The sequence below is a fragment of the Galeopterus variegatus genome, unplaced genomic scaffold (genome assembly GCF_000696425.1).
Source record: "Galeopterus variegatus unplaced genomic scaffold, G_variegatus-3.0.2 Scaffold394, whole genome shotgun sequence".
Lineage (NCBI taxonomy): Eukaryota > Metazoa > Chordata > Mammalia > Dermoptera > Cynocephalidae > Galeopterus > Galeopterus variegatus.
In genome coordinates this window covers 57,904-76,446 of record NW_007726505.1, presented here as the reverse complement: position 1 = coordinate 76,446, position 18,543 = coordinate 57,904, and the positions used below count along the sequence as shown (strand labels likewise).

The following is an 18,543-nucleotide window of genomic DNA, read 5'->3' as shown; positions in this document are numbered from 1 at the left end:
TTGCCGGACACGGAAAAAGACAAAAAAAAAAAAAAAAAAGAAAAAAAGAAATTATTACCCTGTATGTGGTAACATATTAGCCTGTTGCCGTGCTAACAAATTTCCGCAAACTTCATGGCTTTAAAACCCCACCAATTCGTGATCTTACAGTATGAGAGGTCAAAAGTCCAAAATGGGCTTCACTGGGCTGAAATCAAAGCGTTGGCAGGGATGCACTCCCTGTAGAAGTCCTCTAGAGAATCTTCTCCCTGCCTTGCCCAGTTTCTAGAGGCAGCCTGCATTCCTCGGCTGGCAGCCTCTCCTCCATCTTCAAAGCCAGCAGTGTAGCATCTCTGAATCTCTTTTTGTGTTTCCATGGTCACATCGCCTTCTCTCACTGTGACCTCCTGAATTTCTCTAAGAAGGAAGGACCTTTGTGGCGATATTGGGCCCCCACCTGGATATTCAGAATGATCTCGGCCTTCAAGATCTTTAACTTCACCACATCTGTAAAGTCCCTCTTCTCATGTAAGGCAGCATGCCCACAGGTCCTGGGGGTTAGGATGGGGATACCTCGGGGAGGGGGGCATTATTCAGCCTCCCTCACCCTTCACGTAAAGGGCTGATGTAACGCCTCCCTGAGTCAGAGACTCGGCTCCCCCTAACTCGATGTGCTCATCTTCAGTGTCCACATTGGCTCTCAATCTATCCACATTCCAGACAACTGGAAGAGAACAGAGCCAGGCAGAGGGCAGGCCTTTCTTTTAGCGACATGCCTTTTTCGATACTTCCAGCCTTCATCAAGCGGTGACTCTCGCTGCCTGGGGGCCGAAGACAAAAGCAGAGGTTTTTATTACAAGGTGGGAAAATGAAAAAAAGGCTACTGAGATGATTATGCCCCGGACACCTCTGCTACATACAACACCAGTACTCCTTTTGAATATCTGTGCCCAGTTTTTTTATAAAAGCCACATTCTTGAGAGACCCTGTAGTGCTTTCATTTCATTGAAAAGGCTTCAACAGTAATTGCCCAGGGGCCTCAACGTTGAAAACTACCCCAAGTCCATGATCCTTAGCCCTGAGCAGGGAGGCCAGGTCAGTGGGAAAAGTAGATGTATAAGTTTTCAGGCTGTCTTGTAGCTTGAACTAGGACAGCAGCAGCTGAGAAAGGAAGTGAGGTGACAGAATGTGGAAATGCCCCAGGGGTTCCTTGTGGCTGCTACTTGCCTGCCACAGCCCAGTGTCTGCGACAGGCTGCCAGTCGTCCCTGTGATGAAGCTTGACGAATCCACAGTTCCCGTGTACTCCTCTGAGAGAGCCACTCCTGCTGCGCCCACCGCTAGTGCTGCACCCAACCAGATGACTGATGTGCCACTGGGAAAATATGCAGCATCAGAAAAATGGAATGCCCCTCAGTTGGGTTTTGCTCTGTGCCGTTCTGTACTCTACCACCCCCATTTTCTCACTCTCCTGATTTAATACCGTGTGATTCTTCTTAGAACCATCCTCTCAATCCTCTTAGCAAAGACCATTTCTAGTTACTTGCATTCGTTAATTCACTCAACACACATTTATTGCATACCTGCTATATCCTTGGCTCTCTTCTAGGTTCTAAAGATACAGGAGAGACTATATCCGTATTGGGTTACCTTTCCCCAGTTACATACTAACATGCATTTTAACAATTGTTTCTTGATTGTTTTATTTTATGCTTATTTTTATTGGGTTCTATTCTAAAATAGGAATATATATATTTTCCCTACTTATGGTCCAAGTTTCTTGTTAAGTCACTTTCTCTGAGCAAGAACCTCACTGTGTCTATCCATTTTCCTCTTTCCTGCTTCTCCAGCCTGTCCCTCTGGTCCCTTCTTCCTCTATAGATATACATTCTCTTTCTGCTTCTATCCTAAAAAAAAAAAAAAAAAAAAAAGAAAAGAAAAGAAATATTCTCCCTCAACCACCCTTCTCCACTTTCACCCTCACATTTGCCACCCTTCACAGTGAAGTTTCTGGAAAGGCCGGAGCTCACTCCTGTGCCTTTCTCACTGTCCTTCTCTGCCTCGGCCCCTGTGCTCAGCCTCTACTGAAAGCGCCCCTCATTGCAGGTTTAACCTGCCCCGTTGTCTGGGTGAGGTAGGCAGGGCTCCCAGCTGCAACCCACAGACCTAAACAGCTAATGATCCAACTGTTGTTTATCTTCTTGCTCCTGTACCATCCCAGACAGGTGTTCAGGTGGGCGGGTCAGTTCTCCATATGGATGTTCAGGACCCAGACTCTTCCTTCCACCTGGGGCTCTATCACACTGGAAGGCCTGTGACCACAGCTGGCAACAGCACATGTCCCTCACCTCACCTCCACTGGCCACCTCTCCATCACATGGCCATAGGAAGCCATCAATGGCCATAAGAGGCCATCACATGGCAAGAGAGGCTAGGACACTGGTCTGGGTGCATGTCCAGGAAGAAAAGCAGATGGATTGCGGACAGCGGTTACCAGTCTCTGACACATCGTCCTCCATTAAACGGTCTCCTCCTGGGCTTTTCCGTCACTACTCTCTGCTCATTCTTCTCTCTTCCCTCGCAAGCTGCTCCTTCTCAGCCTTTTTTGCAGACTGCTGTCTTCCCTGAGGCATGTGCTTTGTACCCGGTACTTCCTAATGTAGACGATCTCACCTGCTCCCATGGTTTTGAAATACGTTTGAATGTCAATGGTGTCCACATTTATGTCTGTATCTGGTCTTCACTCCTGAACCTTATGCTTATGTGTACAACGAGCTACGTGACATCTCCACTTGACAGCTCGTGAGCTCCAGCTGTCCACACACGCAACACTCAGCTCTTGATCTCTTCCCCCAAATCTACTCTTTCTCCTTTGTCACCCTGCTCAGTAAACAGCACCCACCCTACCTTGTGGATCTCTTAAGAAATCTGAGTCATCTAATTAACACCTTCTTGTGCCTATCTCCACTGTATTAATCACCAAACCCTACTGATTTATTTCCTAAATATCTCTCAAGTCCAACTACATCTCCCATCTTCCATCATCTGTCCCTGGTCCTGGTCGCATTGCTGCCTAACTGATTTTATGGAATTAACTTCATGAACTTCAATCTATTTTCAGCCTTCAGAATACACTTTTGTAAATCCAAATATCTGCCCTTGCCCATCTTCTGGTTAAAACTCTTCAGCAGCTTCCAGTTTCTCGCAGGATAAAGTCTTACCCCCATCTCCAAGTTCGTCTCCCCCCACCTTCTCCTCTGTCACTTTGCTTCAGCCACACTGGCCTTGCTTCTCTTTCCTCCCCCTCTGCAGGCACAGGGCTGTGCCCACCACAGAGCCTTTGCAGTGCGTGCACACAGGTTAGTCCCTCAGCCAGGAGCACCCACCTCTTTCTCCATTCTCGCCGCCGTGCCAGCACAGTGCTAGCTAGTTATTTATGTTACTGGATAAAAGCACAAGTGCAGCTAGCTACCTACCCCAGAGTGCAAGCTCAGCAGAGGGCACGTTCAGCGACTCTGCGTCCATTTCCATTATGTGAAGCATTTCAAGTAGGATGGAACATGGAGCCTCGAAGTTGGGGCCGAGGGTGAGCTCAGAATTTATCAACCACTGATGTTTGTAAAATACCCAACTTTTCAAATGTCAGAATGACTCCAACATATGAGATGTGCATTGGATTCATAGTTGTAAACCTGAAGACTGGACTGTTAGTTTCATCCCAAATTTAATGTTGCAGCAGCACTAATTGGAACACAAAGGACATTGTTAAAGATCATCCAGAATAGATCTTTGTTTTAAGGCCTCAAAAGTGAAGCCAGGGAAATAAGAGGACTGATTTGGTCTTATTTTAATTTCCTAAGCATTTTTATTTCTTTGTTTCTGTTTTTTGCATTCCATTAGTACCAATTAACTCCTCGAAGTTAACAATGGCATATGCTTTCTTCAACTAAATCATACACATTTCTTTCCAACTTGTCACATCCTGGTAATTCCGGTTCCAAGAAATTGAATTCCTAAAATGGATTTACACAGTGTTTGCTTTTATTTATTTATTTTTCCATTTATTTTATTTGTTTTAAAATTGAAACATAATTGATAATACATATTTGTGGGGTACAGAGGTGTCTATCAATGCTTGTGTATAATATGTGATGATCAAATCAGGATAATTAACATATTCATCATTATAAAATGTAATCATTTGCTTTTAAAAGATGATAGTGCAAGAGATCCTTAAGTATACTGTACCTTTATGTATCCAAATCAATTTAATTAAATTTCATTAGAAGCAACAGGGCTGAAACAAACTAATGAAAGCAACTGGTAAGTCAGGTGGTATTTATTTCTGCATTAAACTGCAAATATTCCCTTTTGGCCCTTAAAATTTAGTTTAAATATTTAACTCTAATAGCTTTTGGAATTGTTGATAGAATTAGTTTTAATGAATCTTTAACAAACAGTTTACCTTAAAAATAGATGGAAGCTTGTTTTATTACAGCAAAGAGGAGCTGGAGGATTTGTTGATATGCAAAATCTGGCTTGGTCTTCAGTCCCACGGACTGTGCCTCAGAATATTCTAGCTGCATTTTTCCTATTTAATACTGTTTATTGAAATCAGGTGGTATGTATAAATACCACTTATTTGGAATCCTTTTTTTCCTCTGCTTACTATGGTTACGTACATAGGTTTATTCTACTTAAAAATGACTGGAAAACTGGCACAATTTTGAGCAACCAAGTTTTTGATATGTGAGTATTAATGTCTTAGCTGGTTACCTTTTTCAGAGGATGGCAACAGTTCATGTTTTGACTTTCATTTGAAAAATAGGTCCCTGACGAAGAAGTCTTGTTTGCAAATGTAAGAGGCAAGCTGTAAGTGTTCTGGGTTGGTGCGTGGGTGAGCGTGGGTTGCTAAAAGCCCAATGGATTTGACCGCACTTTTCTTTCTATCTCAAGTCACTCAAAGAAAATTAGAATTGACAAGCTTTATGGACTGTAGAGCCTTCAAGGACAGCTGAGGCGAAAAACTTGTATTTGTTACTTCAGCATCAAATGTCTCTGTATGCCCACTGAGAAATCCTTGTTGAGAGGCCAAATAAATCTTACCAGATGAAGGAAGTTCCAGAGCTTTAAAATACAGGGACAAAAATACCAATGACCATACACTGGCCAACAGTGTCCTGGTATTTATTTGGGGTTCCAACTAATATCCCCAGTGTAAATAAACACTGTTTCATTTCAAGGTTAATTATTTACTGAAGCTTTGAGTGAGAGTTGACCATTATCATAGGAAAAGATTTGTTGAATGTAACTTCTAAGGATAGAAGACAAAACTTCTAAAAGTCATTTTGGAAACAGAATTGTCAATAGAAACATCAACAATCCACTTACCATCACAGCTGTGGTGACTGCTCACTATGTCACCCTCCACCGCGCTGTGGTCTACTCTCTAAAGGGTGCCTTCTCCAGAAGCAGAGGTCAGAGGCCACAGTATAAGTAATTCAAAATTCTGTTCCCTGTTAAATCCCTTCTCCTGAAGTGCATTAAGGAGAATTTGGTATTTAACCCCTTTTCTCTCTCCCTCATTACAAATCCTCCAAACCTTCATTTTAACGGCCTTGAGGTCTCTGCTCTTGTCTCTCACCTTCTTTCTAAGCTCTCGAGTGTACATATTGAGGCAATTTCTCTCCCTGATCCCTTTTCCTCCTACTCCGTCTGGGAGTGTTCTTCTCCATCCTTTTTGTGATTCATCAGGGAATAGGAGGTGGACTCAACTGCTCAAATGGCAATGACAGATGCTCCCTGGTAGTCGGGGGGGGAGGCAGGAGTCTGTGGACAGTCCCACCTGGGTCATTCTCATTGCATCTCATCTAAAGTCTCTTTACCCTCCTGTTGACACGCTCTGCACACTTTCTGGAGTCCTGACTGGTCATCACTGTTCCCTGCCCAGTGATGGTCCCACAGAAGCCAGTCTAGTGGGTACGTTCTGGAAGTAGGTGTGGGCTGCTGTACCCAACCCTAAAAGAAATTGGAGCATATCTAATGAGAAACGTGACACACCCTCCCTTCTCATCCTTGTTTCCTGGTTCTCCTGAGGATTTGCATTTGGGAAGAACAGAGTGCACTTGCTTTGGGCAAGACTTATTTTTTCTGAGCTGCAGGATGGAAGAAGTGGTAGAGATGGGAGCAATGAGCTCCATGCTCAGAGGGAGATGAATAGAATCAGCACCAATCCAGGGTCCAGATGTGCAGATAGATGCTTCAAAATTATTTTCAAGACTGGTTAAAGAGGAGGCGATTTTACATACCTCACATTGAAACGTGGGCTGCTGGAGAAATTCCCATTTATAATGGAGGAGCAAGCCAAAGGCTACTTTTCTGTTTCTTTGTTTGTTTAGGTGCTGTTTCACCTAAACTGACACTGCCATCTGCCCAGCTGCAAGTATGTCATAAAAGACAGATATACTACCAGCAGAAGATGATTCTGATGAGGTCGCTCTAAGCTAAAATTAAAAAATCATAAGGCTTTAATTATCCTCATTTGTTGTAGAACAATAGAGTATAGGACCTATAGAGGCTAGTTGTAAGACCTGCGAAATTATCATTTCATTTTGTAATAATTAATACTGTTATCTTAAATCACTGAATCCAACTAGCATTTGTTAGGCACCTCTGTGCTCCAGGTCTTATGCTAGGTACCAGGACTTCAGAGATAAGCAAGGCACCATCCCTGCCTCACAGCTGGGAAGACAGACAGGATTACAAGAGTCTCTGGTGTGGTGTAAAAGCATTTTGTTAGTAGCAGGGGAAAAAAAAACTACTTGCATTACTAAAAGCTCACCCAAACCTCAGAGGCATGATTCACTTAGCAGTACTGATTTAACAATCATGTATTGACTGCCTCCTGTTTACCTAGCACAAAACTGAGCAGGATACGATTTGACAGGTAGAAAAAAGGAAGTGCTTTGCCAGGTCTTAGAGCTGCCTGATCAAAGGTGTGGATGTGTGAAATTGAGTCACACAGTCAGTGAATGCTGGGTGATCAGGTGTAATTGCAGCACCTCTCTGCCCTGAGGTTGTGACATATCTTTGTTCCTAGAGAATTCAACCTTGAGAATGCCTTATCTGACATTCCCGAGTGGAATAGGAGACTGAAGAGCCTCCTAGGATTTAACACTTTAAAAAATGTATTTGTGTACCCGAATTAGTAGTCACTACCACCTGTGTAAAGAAATTTGAAGCCAATGGTTCAAAACTGTGGCTATTCATTAGCATCAACTGGGGGCAAAGGGGGAGGTTTTGAAAGTAATGGTGCCCAGACCCTATCCAGAACAATTTAAACAGAATCTCAGGGAGTGGGGCCCAGGCATTAGTTTTTTTAAAACTCCCTTAGCTGATGTGTCATGATGCCCTTAATTTATGGCAAAGAAGCTGAGACAGAGCTTATCAGAAATTACATTACTAATGTACACTGGGAGAGAAGGGCTGACTCCTGACAGCTTTCTAATTCCACCTCCCCATCGACTGAGACACCAGAGTTAGCAAGTCAGTGGTAAGAAGATATTCATGAGAGCAGTGCTGAGCTTTGACAAACAGCCACCTTGTCCTTTACACACGAAGCTAGCCCAGTCCTGTGTGATCCGAATTGAATGTCATGTACAGTTTCCGGAAGAAGAAGCTGTGGAACCAGGGTGTGTTATCCTAACCTCGTGTAGACCAGTCTGAAAGCTATTTAGTCCCTACATCTTTCTTGGAGATGTTTATGAGATGTTCAGAAATATAAATCGGAGATGTTATAAATTCAGGGACCTCAAAATACTAACGGGGAAGACCTGTAGCAACTAAACAGAGGGACCATGACCTAGACATTCCGTGAAAACCAAAACATGAGACTGGAAGATGAACACGGCCTTGATTCCCGTGCACTCCGAACCATTGAAAATGCCTGTGCAGATGACTGTAGCTTTGGGGAATAGCACAATTTCATAAAGAAACTCGTCAGAAATTTTAACACAGAAGCTGAAACTGGTGGAAGGACAGTAAAAGGATAAGATAAAGAAAATCAGATTATTCCTGGCGGCAATTTAAAGTTCAATGACTTTGAACTCCTCTTTTGGATTTCTATCTCTATATACTTGGAGCAATTTAACAACCTCCAGTTTTAAGTTTAATGTGTTAAAAATAAAAACCAATTTGAGGCACAGATACCGTATCATATTTTGACAGCTTAGCTGGGTCTTAAGCTGAAGGGCACCACTTCTGGGTCGTTCTGCTGTAGGTGAAGGTTAGACATTAAAAGAGTTCCTTATCATCAGCATTAAGGATTTATGGTCCTTCCCTAGTTACTGTAGCTATTCCTACTCTCCGTTCTTCTTCCTCGAGCTTTCTTATTTTTATCTAACCGCATTCATTGGGATGGTGCATAGCAGAACTGTGGCTAAGCACTCAGCATAAGAGAATTCATGAAAAAGCCTCTGGCCTACTGTGAGTTAAAATTTCAACAAGAAAAAAATAGTGAGTAAGGAGGCAAATAATGACTAAAAAGATATGAGTTCTACGTATTTATATAAACCACCTTCGAGACTTTCCCAGTGACAGTGGGAAGTAAATAAATTATAGATGGCTAGCTAGCTAGACAGCAAATATGTCCATGGCTTGTAGGATAGACGGAACACTAGCTCAGCAATAACTTTCCCAAATAAAATATATCTTCATTTCCCTTCTTATTTAAGAGGCTAAGCATTTTTTTTTAATTGAATGACCAAAAAGTTTATACAATAAAAGATGTGGAGGGCTGTGAGGTTTATCCTCAAGGTAGCTAGTGATTGAGCATAACTGTGTCTGTAATGAGTGTCAGTTGATCCACACTCCTACAGCCGGTCCCGGGACTCTAGCATCCAGCGTCACATGGGTTCCCATGACATTTGGAAGTATGCACCATCAGAACTAAAATGGTAAAGTCCCTTCTGAGGCATTGCTGAAAGTAGCGGTGCTGAAGTTCTACAGTCCGGCCGTGGCAGCCTTCACTCTGCGTCAATGAGAGGGAGAGAGGATGGAGAAGATCACGTCTTCATGTTCCTCCTGGGGCTCCCCAGTGTGGCTTAGGAAACTGCTGTAATCGAGAACCTTCACTGGCTTTCCGCTCTGCCCCAGTCCTTCAGCTCCCTGCTCCCACCTCTGTTCAACGTGTCCGTGCCTATGTGCATGCAGCCACTGCCATGTGCAGAGGCGTCTCACTCGGGGGCCACGTTCTCGGTGGGTCTCACCACAGTCCTCTCTCATCATCCTCAGTTATCAGTGATCCCATCGCCCGTAGACAGTTTACCTGCAAGATCACATTTCTGTCATGCATTAGCGTTTTCAGGATTGCATCTTATGAAGGATTTGGAAGCTTTTTTGGTGTGTTTTTATAAGAGTTTCCTTCGTGCACAATTTTGTTATTACATCCTCTGGCCTGACATTCCCAGAGATGTAAATACTTACACAGTCACAGTATAATCTAAGCATCACAGAATCTGAACTGCTCAACACATATCTCCGATCACCCATGTAAGGCAGTGATGCTGAGTCATCACTGATGTCTCACCAAGGACAACCAGATCTAGAGTTGTGCCACATTTGTGTGTAGTGTCTCCCTAGGTCTTAGAACATATCAAATATTAGCCAATATTCATATTGTAAAATAGCTTGCTCGTCTTTAATGACATACAGAATATCATCACTCATGACCAAAGAAGCCCAGGTTTTAATTAAAGCAGTGTCCTGAGCCACTGCTTGGATCTCCAGCATACACCTTCTAAGTTGCAAATGAGACAAACACAAAATGATCTGCCCCCAGTTGGTTGTACTTAGGATATTAGCTGCCAACAAAGCATTCCCTTCCAAAACAGGGAGGAATCTTTTTTTAAACAATTTTTAGAATCGTCCTATACATGAGTAATGGGTACATGTACGTTTGAAATATTTTCCAGCCTGCACATGTTTTTGGTAAGACTGTTCCTCTCTTGTCCTTGCCACCACCCTCCGGAGGATTTAAGAGAAACACACAGAATTCCAGTGGAGACATTCCCTCCTCCTGCCGCGATAGCTCCCCCTTACCTTGACACATGCCCACTTTTCCCCAGGAGACATCTACACCTTATTTCCTGTTGCCACCAATTAATGGGTCATCCCTCATTACCTGGATTCATCCCTCAGAGCTCTGAACAGCCAGTTATCTCCCCAATATTCCACCCCATAATCTGCTAGCAGTAAAATCCCCTGTATCCATTACTCACTTTTACTCACTTCCTCTCTTTTTGACCTTCTTGCTCTATCTCGCACTCAGTGACCCTGAGGACACTGCTCCCCCCTCCCAGCCCTCTCAAGCAGTGGCTGTTTCATTTCCCATCCACGCCCCCAACCCCTGTGTCACTGCCCCTGGAGGTGGGGTAGGTGACCTTGCTCCTTCTCGCTGTTCCCAGAAGTTTTCCTGTCTCCTCCCTCAAGAACACCCCCATCATCTGTGAAGTAGCCCCACCCACCGTCTACGACCCTTTCAGGATCTCTGGTCCAGTCTCCATCTCCTCCCTCTGGCATGGGCTCCCATCCCATGTCCCCGTCTCCATCCAACTTACTTGCCTGACAACCATCACTCAACTCTGCCCCCTCCACGCCTGCCCTAGGGCACCTGAACACGGCTGGAGAAAAGCAAATGACTGTGCTGATAAGTCATCTCATTTTAAGTTTATTGCCACACACCTCAGGTAGTGGCTCAGCCCTCTGGCCACCCATCCCCCTGGCCGTAGCCCGCCTGCTCCTTCCCACCTTGAGAACCACACAGCACGTCTCTTCTCCCTCCCCTTCCCTTCTTCCCTCTAAACTCCAGCCCTCACTTCCCATTTTCCCTGAGAAAACAAGACAATGTCCTCATCTTCCTGTCCCCAAGTCTACCCACCTCCCCGTGTGTCTGTGACTGGACAGCCTGCCTGTGCTCCCTCCTGTCCCCATGGCCAATGACCCTATTGGTCACTGCATCCTATCAGCCCTTCCTGTCTTGAGAACTTTCCTCCTGCAATTTTCCCCTTTCTCTCCTACTTTGCTGATTTCTTCCTCCTCTGTGTTGAGTCATTCCTTCAGCACACAAATTATCTTCCAGATGATCTATTAAAACATCTCTTGATCCCCCACTCTCCTCTAGTCCCATTTCTTTGCTCCCCTTTGTAATAAAACTTTGCCAAAGGCTGTTTGTACTCACTGTCTGCCCTTCATCGATTCTCATGATCTCCTGAGCCCACTTGGCTTAGACAGTCACCAGCCTGACCACAGAAATCACTTTGTCCCAGTCCTGGTGGCCCCCATCTTCCCAAGACCAGTGGTGAGGTCTTGGTCCCCCTCACCATCCGGTCGGTCTCCTCCCAGCTCGTTCTCTTCCTCCCCTGCCTCCTTTGAAGCTCCTCCTACTCTTCACACCCTCTAAACATTAGAGCGTCCCAGGCCTCACAGCCTCTGCCTTCTGCTTTCCTTTGTTTGCATTCACTTATGAGGTTTCCATTCATTCTCTTTTCTTTGGATAATGTCTACATGCTAAACTCCAAACTTTTATCTCCAGACCTGACATCACACCTGAGATCCTGATTTGCAGATTCTGCTTTGTTCTGTATCTTTTCTTTCATGTCTAACAGGTGTCTCTAACCCAACATGTCCCAGAGGGTTTCACCTCCTAAAGCTGCTTCTCTCCCTTTGCTCCCCGTCTCTGTACGTGGCACCTCCAGTCCCCTGTTGTTCACATCAGGAGCACTGGGGTGAGGCTGGATTCCTTCCCCCACACCCAATAGCCAAGTCATTAGCAAATCCTCCAGCGTCGATGCCAAGTCACCTCATTTTTCACCACCAGCACCACCCATTCAAACCAGGAAGACAGTGGTCTCTTCCTCTCCCCGGTGCAATAACTTCTTACCTGGCCTCGCTGCCCTCTTCTATTCCCCCCGAAACTGCCCTAGACACTCAGAAGGCTTCTTGTCTTACTGGTCCTCCTGCTCACTCCTCTTCAGTCACAGGAGCCTTCAGTCACATGAGCCTCCCATGAGCGAGGCTCATTCGCACCCAGGGCCTTCACATCTGTTCTTTCCATGGCTTGGAAGCCCCAACCTGTGTCTTCAGTGTCTGGTCCCTTGTCATCTTACAGGTCCCTGTTGCAATGTTAACTCTTTTCGAAACAATTCCCTGTCCACGCTCCACAAAATAGCCACACCAGCACTCTCCACCTCATCTCTCTGTCCCCAACCCTGCCTTATTTTTCCTTCCCAGTACTTATCGGTATGCCACATCTTTGTACTAATGTTCTTTTTTTACTTGCTTACTGTTTGACTTTGGGTGCCTGTTAACTTTCAAAGGCTCAATTTTCTCCTCTGTATAATGGGAATAATCATAGTATCCAGCTCATGGATTGTTGAAAGTATCTTGCCACACAGCACCCAGTAAGTGCTAGGTAAGTAGCTTCTAAAATACAGTTGGCCCTTCACATCCATGGCTTCTGCATCCGTGGATTCAATCAACTATGGGTCAAAAATATTGTAAAAAATAACAATACAACAATAAAATATAATATAAGTAAAAAAACAATACAGTATAACACTCTTTACATAGCATTATATTGTATTAGGTATTACAAGTAATCTAGAGATAATTTAAAGTATACAGGAGGATGTGTGCAGGTTATGTGCAATGCTGTTTTATATAAGGGATTTGAGTATTCACAGATTTTGGTATTCATGGGGGGTCCTCAGACCCATGCCCTATGAACACCAAGGGACAACTCTAACATACTTCTAATTTTGGTTTTATTCTATCAGTCAAACAGAATAAGAATAATGAGAGTTAGATACCCAAAGAGACAAATAGCGAAATGAGCATGAATTTTGTTCTTTATTAATGTTCATTCATTTATAATTGCAATGATTCTCTACAGATCCTTGAGCCCCTTACAAGGCTAAATATTATCAGAAGAAAAGCTAAATGAGTTGAAAACAGTTGCCTCTGGGCCGGCCCGGTGGCGCACTGGATAGTGCGCCGTTTGGGAAGCGCGGCGGTGCTCCCGCCCGAGGGTTCGGATCCCACATGCAGACCGGTTCCCGCTCGCTGGCTGAGCGAGGTGCGGAAGCAACACCGAGGGTTGCGATCCCATGGCCGGTCCCCGGTCCGGTACAGGGGCAACACTGAGGGTTTACTGTCAACATGTGATGGTATTTCCTTCCAATCATTTTTTCTTTTTAATTCAATTTTATTTTTATCAAAGTAACATGGACCTTGATGTGGTCATTGCACACTGTATAAATGTACCCAAATATCATATTGTACTCCATAAATACATACAATTATTATGGGTTAATTTAGAAAAAATAAATTAAAAAAAGAGAAAATATAAAAAGAAAAAAAGTAATACGGGTACTTCAAAAAGTTCATGGAAAAGTAGAATTAAAAGATAATATGAATCTTTCCATGAACTTTTTGAAGTACCCGTATTACTTTTTTTCTTTTTATATTTTCTCTTTTTTTAATTTATTTTTTCTAAATTAACCCATAATAATTGTATGTATTTATGGAGTACAATATGATATTTGGGTACATTTATACAGTGTGCAATGACCACATCAAGGTCCATGTTACTTTGATAAAAATAAAATTGAATTAAAAAGAAAAAATGATTGGAAGGAAATACCATCACATGTTGACAGTAGATCTCTGGGGTGGGGAGGATGGAATTATCAGCTATTTTTATGTTCTTCTTTATGCTTTGTAAATCCACAAAATGATCCATAATGTATTTGTATGGTTTTTATAATGAAAAATAGTATGTAAGGTTTTTGTATATTAACAAGATATCGGAAGGCTAATGGAGGCTTGGTGGATGCATTTTTGAATATACTCTAGATTAAGAAATGTAATTTCTGGGGCTACCCAGAGAATATACAGTCCAGATGTGAGTACTTAGCTTCAGCCACAGCCGTGCAGAACCCCTTGAGACGGGCGGGGGTGGGCACTGGTGGCAGAGAAGGAGGTTGGGAATGACGACGAAAGGCAGATAAATGGGAAGAGAGGATCCCGCCTGGTCTTCTGATTGCTAACAGATTGGTCCTGGGAGCAAAAGAGTAAACACTCTGGGAAGATATCGAGGCCCTTGAAAAGGGGGCCAGGCAGAACCAGAGCCAGGTAGGCAAAGGATGGACAGTTGCAGGGCCATCTAACATTATGAGCATCATATTTGCATTTAAATAAAAGCTTCTGGCCAAAGCAAGTTTGCAAAGAGACCATTTATTCAACACTTAGAAAGGAAAGCAGCTGCTGAAAGCAGGCCCTGCCACCCGCCAGGCTGTCTGGAGGCGAGGTGTGTCTTGATTCACACTCATCTCTGCTGACCTTGACAATGGTTTGGAGCTCTGTAGCTCCGTAATCTCTGCTGACATACGGTAGACATGTTTTGCAAATTCTAGTGCTGGGAACTTGGAGATGTCAGCAGGTGGAGAATCGCTGTGCTTTCCCCGTTAATAGGAGCACGCTGTCTTTTGCAGGACGGGTGGTCACAGTATCACTTTGTAGCCTCGTCTTCAACCATCGAGAGGGATCGGCAAAGGCCCTACTCGTCCTCCCGCACGCCCTCCATCTCGCCCGTGCGCGTGTCTCCCAACAACCGCTCAGGTAAGAGGCCCCGAGAGACAGCCAGGCCTGTCCTTCCCTTTGAGCAAAGGCCTTTATTCCAAGTCCCTTCCGACCCACACAGAGGCGAGCTGTCCCCATTCAGACCTCTGCCAGGAACGGGACATGGATCTCTTTTCTCCTCATTGCCGTGGCCACGAGTTGGTGTACCCAGACTCACAGCAAGTCCCTCTCTCTAGCAGGTTCCTGAATCTCTCTAACAGGATTCCTGTGCATGACACTCATGTCACGGGCCTCCATTCAGTGAGGAACAGTGTATGGAAAACCATCAAGAGTTTGCAAACCAGGGTTTTCTCTGGACAGTTTTTCCAACATAAAATAGTTCGAGTTGAATTTTCTGTATTATATTTGGGAGAACAGAGTAGAGGAGAGATGTGCTGTTTCTTCCTGAAGTGTGACATACATATGACATGTTTCATTGAGGGTTTCATAACTACTATTCCATATCCGGTTAGCTTTTATTATTACTTATCGACCGGCAGATAAATCACTGATAAATTCTTACTGTTACCAACCATAATTTGTAGTAATTCATATGATATTTTTTCCAATTCTGTCACATTCCTACCTTAAATTTTGAGCTTACTTCTTTTACTTACTTGTAAAAATACTTCATTTCACCCCCTTTTCAGTCACATTAAGTAATGCCAAAGATCAGAGGGAAAAAATGAAAGGCAAAATATGAACACTTTGTTTAGTAATATAAGTGGTGTGGCTTTTACTGTTGCTTTACTCAAAGTGTAAGTTTTTAAAACTTTTGGTTTCTGCATTTTCATTTTTGTTCTGAGAATGAAAGATGGATAAATGTGTGCACTCGCACAGACACAGCTGCATCGGCTTCTATTTACAAAAACTTTCTCCTTACCCTTCCCTGCCGTCCCCCAGCTGAGCAAATCATATTTTCTGAAATGGCCTCTTGGAGGGCCCAGCAGAGGGCATTGCCCAGTGGAGAAGACATCCTGCCCCTGGGGACGACTGTCGTGCCACTTTACACTGTACTGCACTGTCAGAATGATGAGAAAAATAAAAAATGAATGAGGAATATTTGACAGAAATAAATTGCCCTCTCCCAGCCCCATGAAAACTTGCATTTGCAGTGTGTCGTTGTTGCTTGTAATGTTTAGTCCAACCCTAGATGAGAATCAGAAACCCCCATGTGGCTGGGGAAACTTCTACATATCCCAGAAGCACAGAGATGCCTTCTATTTCCATAATTCTAGCAGGCTGAAAAAAATAAAGAGCACTGAGTGTGGCAAGCACATGGGTGGTGTCTTTTTAAAAGCTCTAATGATTGAGAACTACAGTGAGCAGATCTGGGTTAGGAAGATGGAAGGATGAGATAGATGGGAAGGCGCTGGGACAGAGAAGCAGCCCTCTCAGGGGCAGGTGGGGCTGCTGACCTCCGGCTGCCCAGCTAGCACGCAGCTTTGCTGTTTCCTAGGCCAGGCACATCGAGACACCTAATAAACACCTGTCTGTGTGATTTGATTTTTCCCAGAGCTTAGTCCTGACGTACCGGAGACTCAGAGCACCACTGCGTGCAGAGTCTCAGGAGGTAATTACACACTTGATGTAGTTTAATAAACACCACCATCTGTGCAATATTAGACTCTCATTTCAAAAGCTTTGGTCAAGAGGCTCCAAAATATTGTCCTTTCATGGTCGCATGGCAGTGACTCATAAAAGGCCAGCCTGTATGCAGGAAGACCCAGAAGCAAGGGAGCAAGGGCAGGAAAAGGGAGTCTCGTGGGAGAGAGAGGTGCTGAGCCGAAGACAGAAAAGGGGGCTGAGAGTGGAGGAGGGGAGCGAGGCCCCACAGCTGATGTCCTGAGCGCAGGCAGGAGCTGGGCACAGAAGCCCACTGGGTTACAAGGCTTGTTAAGTCCCCAGTTGTCCTTGCGGAGGTTCCGCCCAAATCCCAACTCTTAACAAGATGCAGTGGCCGCCCCTTACATCCCTCAGATCCCCCATCAGGAGCAAAAGTGTCCCGTGTCCCAAGGCCTTTTCTGTCCTCTCCTCCTGGCCAGCCTCTCTTCCCCAGCATCAGAGCTTGGGCGTTTCCTTCTCTGCTTGCACAGGCTCACAGTGTTGCAGGGAGATGCAGCACTGGATCAGATCAGCAGGATTCCAGGCTCACCCTATGTGCAAGCAAGGCAGCTGCTGGAGCTGGCATTGTTTTCTTCTCTGTCTGCCCATCGGACTTACACCCAGAGCTTCTGGCCCAACTGGTGTTGGGTGGGGCTCAGGCATCGGTATTTTTTAAAGGATTCTAGGTAATTGATTCTAATGGACAGCCAGGACTGGAAACCTTGGAGGGCTTCAACCTGAGCAGTGAGCCTTGATTTTATTTCGATAGCTCTGAAAGGTGGGTCAAGGGCCTTCCCAGAAATGCGAAAAGAACAGGCGAAGACTCCCTCTGCTTCCTTTCCCAGCATTTGGCTGTGACTTCTCTAGCATTTCTGCCTCTGATTCTAGTTTATTTGCACATCCATTTCTTGACTTGACTGAGAGCTCCTCAAGTTCAGGAAGAGCAACATGGTTCATGTTTCTGTCTCCTACTGTGGCTAGCCTAGGGACTTGTACATAGAAGACTGACAAACAGAATGAAGTGACTCAGGCAGTAAAAACAGAGGTGCGTTCAGGGAAGAAGCAGCCCACTGGGCTGGAGCTGAGGGATCCTGCAGAAGGTGTGAACGATGAGCTGAAAGGTAAAATGAGGCTTGCCTGGTGAGGGGCTTGGACACTAGCAAAGGAAAGAAGCCTTTATCCTAAAAATCAGAGTTCCCCAGGGATTCCTAGCCTCAATAAACACCAGCTGTGCTTGTTAAATATGGATTCTGAGGCCCCTCCACTGAAAATTTAGACTCAAAATGTCTGAGGTGGAGTCCTCGAATCTCTAAATTCTCAGGAGGGTCTTAAGGTTAAGCAAGCTCTGAAGCACTGCCCCAGGGTACAGGAAACTGGGGAAAGCTTGGGGACAGAAGGGCTCCACACATGAGCTCGTATTGGGTTCAACGCAACTGAGGATGACCCAGGGGCTGGGGGGCAGGACCAGCACCTCATCACCAGGACGCCCTGCTCACACTCCACTTCTCCCAGCACACTTCTGCATCAGCAGGGTTGCTTCGCTGCCACCAGTCTGTTCAGTCTTTTAGGAAAATCACACTGCTTTTTGTTCACTTCCTTGCCTACAAGTTCGCTTTTCCTGTTTCTGGTACCAGGAGTCTTGTTAAAGACTCATGGAATTTCCCAGGAGGGTCTTCCAGTTACAACCCAAGGAAGGCAGGGCTCATTCCCAGGTCCGACAGGCAGTGCATATAAGGTGGGTGTGAGAGATTGTGGGGCGTTCATCCAAAGAGCGAGAGCAAGGGTGTCCTAACAGGAAAAGGAGCGCCCTTCACACCCTGCCCCCAGCCCACCCCAGCCCACCCCAGCATCTGATGGAGAAGACCTTCAGGGGGTTGGTTAATTCAGCCCCACAAATCATCCTGTGTGGGGATTTGTTTCCTCTGCCCTCCTTTAGGGCAGTTTCTGGGTGACTCAGTGTTTAAGCAAAACTGTATTTTAATCGGGATTCTTTGGTATCAGTGATAGCTCCTCTGAAACATCTAATTCAAAGAGAAAGAGAGGGAGTAAGAGAGGCTGAGGAAGGAAGGGAGGAAGGAAAGAAGAAGGGAGGGAGGGAAAGGGAAAGGGAAAGAGATAGAAATAAAGGAAGGAAGGAAGGAACCAAGACGGTCTCATTCTTAAAACTGCCAGATACACTTTGGGCCCGTCAAGTCCCTGCCCGGATCTCTCTCTGAGGAAGATGGCTGCAGGAGGTAGTTTTTGATTGCCTGCCTCCAAGTCACCTACCCCTTTTACTATAAAG

General features: G+C 44.8%; 1 protein-coding gene across 1 annotated transcript in view; it reads left to right on the top strand.

Moving 5' to 3' along the window:
• Positions 1-18,543, top strand: part of CTNND2 (catenin (cadherin-associated protein), delta 2) — a 449,347-nt gene that overhangs the window by 412,020 nt on the left and 18,784 nt on the right. Inside the window, exon 14 of the mRNA XM_008568289.1 lies at positions 14,528-14,654. Within this exon, the coding sequence (XP_008566511.1) occupies positions 14,528-14,654 (127 nt within the window). The remainder of the gene's footprint in view (positions 1-14,527; positions 14,655-18,543) is intronic.